This window comes from Pseudomyrmex gracilis, unplaced genomic scaffold (assembly GCF_002006095.1).
Source record: "Pseudomyrmex gracilis isolate BER0280 unplaced genomic scaffold, ASM200609v1 scaffold_919, whole genome shotgun sequence".
Taxonomy (NCBI): domain Eukaryota; kingdom Metazoa; phylum Arthropoda; class Insecta; order Hymenoptera; family Formicidae; genus Pseudomyrmex; species Pseudomyrmex gracilis.
Genome location: NW_018021503.1, coordinates 37196 through 44216, shown reverse-complemented (window position 1 = coordinate 44216; position 7021 = coordinate 37196). Strand labels below are relative to the sequence as shown.

The 7021-nt window shown below is 34.8% G+C and overlaps 1 protein-coding gene across 1 annotated transcript in view; it reads left to right on the top strand.

The window, feature by feature from the left end:
* Positions 1 to 525: 525 nt before the first annotated feature.
* LOC109861672 (fatty acid synthase-like) overlaps positions 526 to 7021 on the top strand; it is a 42377-nt gene continuing 35881 nt past the window's right edge. Inside the window, 4 exon segments of the mRNA XM_020441407.1 lie at positions 526 to 567; positions 3334 to 3839; positions 5301 to 5602; positions 5740 to 6153. Coding sequence (XP_020296996.1) covers positions 526 to 567; positions 3334 to 3839; positions 5301 to 5602; positions 5740 to 6153 — 1264 coding nt within the window.

Sequence of the window (7021 nt, the reverse complement as noted above, 5' to 3'; positions counted from 1 at the left end):
AGGTGATAGCAGACACTTGCATGATCTGCTTTTGACAAACTTGGCTATCTGGGAAGTAGACAAAAATAATTATATTTTAGTAAGGAACAAGTAGTCTTGCGGACTGAGTGCAGGGATTGCAAATATGAAGGTCTCAAGTTCAAATCCTACCCATCTACCTTAGGATTTTTTCCGGGTCCGGTACCTTTCATCGAGTTAATCAGTTGATCGGCGGACTAAATCAGATCTCCAAAGATTAATTTGAATAAAATTTCGAATTAATTAATTCCCCTTTCACAGAGCGATGTGTTATTGAATATATATTTGTCCGTTTTCGACATATTGTATTTTTGCTGAAATTTATGACGTGTTGTTGGCAACTTGTTGTCATGTTGCTCTTTATGTTAGTGATAAACCGTTGACAGCAAATATACAGCAAGTTGTCGGCAACACATGTTAAATACGTGTCATGTCAAACCAAAGACAAATGCCTGACTCACCTTGTTCTAAATTTGTTGAAAACTCAAGCGTTTTGTTTTCGGCAACATGACAGCAAAAACACAGACAGGTGGCTATCAGGGTCTCTACGTACAGGAACTTCAAAAAATCCGGAAACGCTAGATCTCTTGAAAACAATCAACTTAAGCAAAAAATATGTAAGAAGTAAAGTGTTAGGACTTTAAAAAATGTACTTGCTGGTAATAAGAAGTTGACCTTGAGTAGAGTCTGCAAGGTCATATAAAGGTCAAGTTGAATTTTTCAAATAAATTTTCCATTTTTTGTTGCATGTTTTGTATACCTTATTTCAAGATCTTTTTCAAACATTATAATAAAATACTTTTTCATGAAGTATTTTGCGAGTTATAAGACTTGAAAGTTAAGAGAACTACCGGTATTAGCAGTACTCAAGATGCATCGCGTGGAGATTGCATTTACACTTCTTCTGTATGTATGAGTTTGTGTATGTGTGTGTGCGTAAGCGTGTGACATATCTTTTAAGGTATTGGTTTCTATTTTTCTAATTAATCAAATGTGTTTAAAACGTCTTTCCCCTTTTTACCGTTTGTTCGTGTATGCTCGCGCCATGTGATATGGACTCACAGTCGAGTTTAGAGCACAGACGTAGAATGTATAGACTGCGCGTTCCCTACCTTTGCCATGTTAAGAAAATGTCTTCAACGTTGAGAGAAACAGCTACTGTTGAATAGTAACCTCATCTTTGTCTAGCGAAGTAGTGAGGGAAAAACAAGTCTTCGCTGATTGATAGAATAGTAGTGGAAAAGTGGGGATAGAAACATAGTGGAGGTGAGGAAAAGTGAAAGAGAATTAAAAGATGATGGCAGGGTAGGTGATATGAAACAGTAGGTCCTGATCCCACCACAGACATTGATAGACAGAGAGAGAGTTACTATTCCAAGTGTGTTGTCTCTCTCAACCATGAAGACATCTTTTCAGCCAAACGCGCACTCTATATATTCTACGTCTATGGTTTAGAGTCGGAAAATCTACGAAAGTGACGAACCATGAAATCCTTACACACACACACACACACGCGCGCGCGCACACGCACAGAGAGAGAGAGAAAGAGAGAGAGAAGGAGGGAGGGAGGGAGGGAGGGAGGAAGGGAAGGAGAGAGGGAGAGAAAGTGTGTAAATCCAAACATGCAACCTCCACGATGCACCTCGAGTACTGGTAATATCGATAATTCTCTTAACTTTCAAGCTCTGTAACTCAAAAAGTACTTCATGAAAAAATATTTTATTCCAATGTTTTGGAAAGCTTTTGAAATAAGCTATACAAACATGCAATAAAAAATGAAGGATTTATTTAAAAAATTTAACTTGATTTTTATATGACCTTGCAGACTGTACCCAAGAACAACCTCTTATTACTAGTAAGTATAGTTGTTTAAGTCTTACAACTTTACTTCTTACATATTTTTTTAAGTTGATTGTTTTCAAGAGGATTTAGCGTTTTCGGACTTTTTGAAGATCCTGTATATATACAGGGTGTTTCACAATAAGGGAGTGACGAACCATAGAATCCGTATCTCTGCTGTGATATCACACACACGCACACATACACGTGCGCGCGCACACAACAGAAGTGGAAATCCGACCGGACAATCTTTACGTAGTAGATCTTGGGTGCATTCCGATATTCACTGCCAGTACTGACAATGTAACGTCATAAAACAATGTTGTTTCTATGTTCCACAATTACTTATACTGTTTTTTCCGTCCTATAACGGAACGATATTTATAGTATTTTGAAATGTTCAAACATAATCATAAGCGCAAGCTAGTCAGTAGATACGTTAATAATACGTAAAAAAATAAAAAATAGACCTAAAAATTGTAATGCTAACAGAGTTAGCAAAACATTTCATAGAGTCATCAGACAGTGAAGAAGAATTCTTATTATTATCTAGAAACAAAAGTTCAATTCCACGTGTACGCTGTGAACATCATGCTACTTTTTCAGCATTTTCTTTGGTGACTTGAAATATATATTCTATATTTGTCTCAGCATCTAGTAAATGTATTACAGTCATAGACGCCATCACCTTTCTAGTGCGACTGCTTTACCTCTTCAACCGTAGTAATGAAAGCAGAAAATGACGACAAAATCCGTGATGTCATACACGGAAAAAAAATGGTGAATCAACAGTATCAGTTTAATTGAAATATATCCTGTTGATGCAACATCAATATTATTGCACTATACACAGCAGATAGTTGCTTTAAGAATTTAGACATTAAATTAATCGCATATGCAATTGAATGAACTATTTATTTTTGTGGCAGCCCGTGACGTCAACTTTAATTGAAGCAACTCCATTTATTTTCTGTGTATGCTCGCAAAAATGCTTTGACAGCTCACTGCTATGTATTTTGAAACGGTATTTGTAGCGCTGCCAGTACTGGCAGTGAATATCGGAATACACCCCTTGAATAATTCTAATGTCGGCGGTACTGTAACTTTCAAACTTTAAAACTCGAAAAATACTTAACGAAAAAGTACTTTATTATAGTGTTTTGGAAAGCTCTCGAAATATGCTACAAAATTTTGTAATGAGATAAGTGCAATTCCGCGTTTAAGAAATTAGTGATAACTTTCAAATAACTCAAAGTCAAATCAATGGCACCTTGTTATGTCTTCCTTCAAACAATACAACTTTTGTTTGAAACTAACTTTTGTTTTAAACATATTTCTTTAAAATGCACTGTTCAAAAGATATTTTAAACCGTCAATTAAAATAAACCACCCTGTATATATAATGAAATTTTAGTAGCGTACAAAGTACTTTATACATTAAATTTACATATTGATCGGTTAATTCTGTTTCATTAGGCTAATAATACGTATGTGCAAGAAATTTTCTGTAACAATATACCTTATCACAGTCATTATCTTGCATCTATCAAAGATACACTTTTACAAAACTTAAGTCAACTAATATCACAACCTAAGAAAAGGAGCTCAAGATGGATCAGCACATCTGTGCCCTCTGCTGAATGGTCTACTCCAGCAGCACAATTGTGCTCTGCTGACTATCTCACGAATATCATAATGACTACTGTTCTTCTTGAACAAACAATATGTACAATTCCAAAAACTGCTGTAACTGTCGAAATTGCACCAACCAGCGTTTTGCAGCACATTTTGGAAGAATCTCTTCATCCAGAAGTGACTAATGTCGCGCTCACTCATTGCACGACCGAAAATCCAGTTGTTATAATGTTACAAGGGATTGGAAAACTTTACAACTGCGGCTTGCAACCACAAATTGCCGCTTTATATCCGCCAGTGGAATTTCCAGTTAGTCGCGGAACTCCCATGATTTCTCCATCTATTAAGTATGAACATCTATTTAAAAAATTGTTTGTCTCTGATGAAAATAAAGTTAGTAAAATCGTTGAAATTATAAAAAGAAGAAGTACAACTTGCTAAAAAATTTCAGTATAAATTGTAGAACGCTATTCAAAACTGAATATAATGAATTACTTATTCTTAAAATTTACTGTGTCAGTTAATTAGATTTTATATTAAAATTTTGTAATAAAATTGTAATAAAAGTATGTCAATATAAATATAAATATTAAACTTAGGTCAATAAATATAAATATTTTTATATGTAATTTAATATTTCAGTAAATCTCAAAGAAGTTCTTTATACTTAAAATCTTCGATATATATATACAAGGTGTCCCATAATTGCCGTCTCACCGCTCGTAGGCAAGAAGAAGGGGTTATTCTAAGACGAAAAGTCTTATACTACTTTGGAAGATTCGCAATACTTAACGAGATATGAATTAATAAAGATCCGCTAATCAGCGTGCATCCAGTGTAAGGACAGCCTAGTCTATTGTACCGTAGCGACGGAATGGAAGGAGTTAATAGAATAACATGTGCATACATAGACAGCATATAGGCTGCGTTCGGGCAGCGCGCTATCTGCGCTATTATATTCCGTCACTACGGTGCGATAGACTGGGCTGTCCTTACGCTGGATGCACGCTGATTAGCGGATCTTTATTAATTAATATTTCGTTAATTATTGCAAATCTTTTACAATAGTATAAAACTTTTTGTCTTAGAATAATCTCTTCTACCTGCTTACAAGAGGTGAGACGGCAATTACGAGACACCCTGTATATATATATATATATATATGTCCGACAATTACTTTAACATCTCTCGTAGGCAGATAGAAGGAGTAAAATTGAGTCCAAAAGTCCTGAACCATTTTTTTCTATTACATATAATAAAGGAGTAATTATTGAATAAATCAAGCCAATCAGCGCCGACCTTTAGCCGAACGCACGTCAGTGAACCACACGTCTGGTGTGCGTGAGCGTTCTGCACGACTCACTGACGTGAGCCCAGCTAAAGGTCGGCGCTGATTGGCTTGATTTATTCAATAATTACTCCTTTATTATATTTAATAGAAAAAAATGGTTCAGGACTTTTTGACTCAGTTTTACTCCTTCTACCTGCCTACGAGAGATGTTAAAGTAATTGTCGGACACCTTGTATATATATACATATATATGTGTGTATATATATATATACATATATATACATCTTCGAATTATGTATAATTTATATACAATTATACACGATGTCCATATATGATTATATATAATTTTACATATAACTAAATAAAATTAGATAATGAATTTGTCTGTATAAAGAACTTGTTTTGAAACATATTTTTGTTAAGAATTTTAGCTTTCTGTTATTTATAAAAGAAATGTATCTTTTATTATAAAGCAATTATATTATTCATGTTCAAACACACAAGATTGTTATTCTAGATGGGATCACTCCAAAAACTGGATTGCACTACATGAGATACCAGAATACAGTAGCACCAGGGAAAGACTCGTCACAATACAGCTTCTTGATGAAGACTATGAATACATGACGGGTCATGTAATAGATGAGAGAAACTTATTACCTGCGATGGGTTATGTTGCACTTGTGTGGGAAACTATCGGAAAAATCAAAGGAGAATTCTATTTAGCATTACCAGTAGTGTTCAGAGATTTAAGATTTGTTCGCGCTACGCATTTATCAACAAATGATAGTGTGGAGTTGATAATCAGATTACACGAAGGTATCTATCTTTTTTTGTCATAGAGTTTTTGAATTAAAATAAAAAAAAAATTAAATAATAATAATAGATTTATAATAAGGTTTACAAGAAAAATAATTATATTTTATTATATAAAAGAGATTTACAAACTATTTTAGAAAGCGGGAAGTTCGAGATATGTGAAAGAGACACTGTCGTTATGACAGGTGAGGTGTCTACTGAAATAGATATTGAACAGGAAACCGCATCAATTGATTTATTACCGGATAATACAGAGGAAGAACACATGAACACTCAAGATATTTACAAAGAATTGAAATTACGCGGATATCAATACAGTGATAGATTTCGTGGGTTACTTAGCGCATCAATAACGGGTAACAAAGGACACGTTGCTTGGGCAAGTAATTGGGTCACGTTTATGGACACATTGCTGCAACTGAATATACTTGGAAAAGACACAAAAAGTCTGTACGTCCCTACGAGCATTCGAAAAATAGTGATTGATCCGATCCTTCATAACGCAAAGCTACAAAACTATGCGCAAATAAACAAGACGCAGAAAACTAATAGTAAGTCTCACTCTCTCTTCCTTTTTTATTTAGAAAGTAAAAGAAATAGTTTAGTTTTTGCATTATTATTATTATTGTTGTTGTTGTTGTTTTTATTGTTTTTTTATATTTACACAATTGCCAGAATTTTTTCACGTAAGACAAAGAGTGCTCGCACATAAAGTGTTAAGCATAATGACGGAAAGTAGCATAATGAAGGAAAATCTCTTCAGCAAGTGGATGATAATGTACATTTTGATGAATTAGCATATTATGATATTGCACATTTTTTACAGAAGATAAAACATTGCGTAGAAACATCGCGCAACCATCTTCTACGATTAGTTATCTTTAATGTTAATTCAGTTGTAATGTCCGTTTGCAACCTCGATCACTGATGTTGATTAATGAAGGCTTAAAAATTTGCAGACAATGTTTGCAGTACCCAACAAAGCAGCTTTTTGCATGACCCCCAGATGTTTTTCATGCAGCTGCACTGTCTTTGTTACGTCCTGGACTTCACGTCTCTTTTTTTTTTTGCAACGTGAGAACGATCTTTTCGTTCTGAGAATCGTAAATAGTTGTAGCTTTACGAATCCGAGATACTAGGACTTCCCGGATGGAGAACAGGAGTCAGCCTGTGGCGATAAGAACTGTAATCGGTTTGCACGTGAGACATTGCCACAATAAGTAAACAGATTTGGTTCCTAATTCGCAGTAGAATGCGGAGCGGTAATAGATACTCGCGCGTTGTGTGATGTGCGCGGTGCATCATCCGGCCGAAATTCGACTTCCTGCTCCTCCAGAAAGGAAATTGAAACAAGAGATCTCAAACAAGCGTCGAGATCTCGAATCTGAGATCTGAAAAACTAAAAAAAAAAAAAAAAAA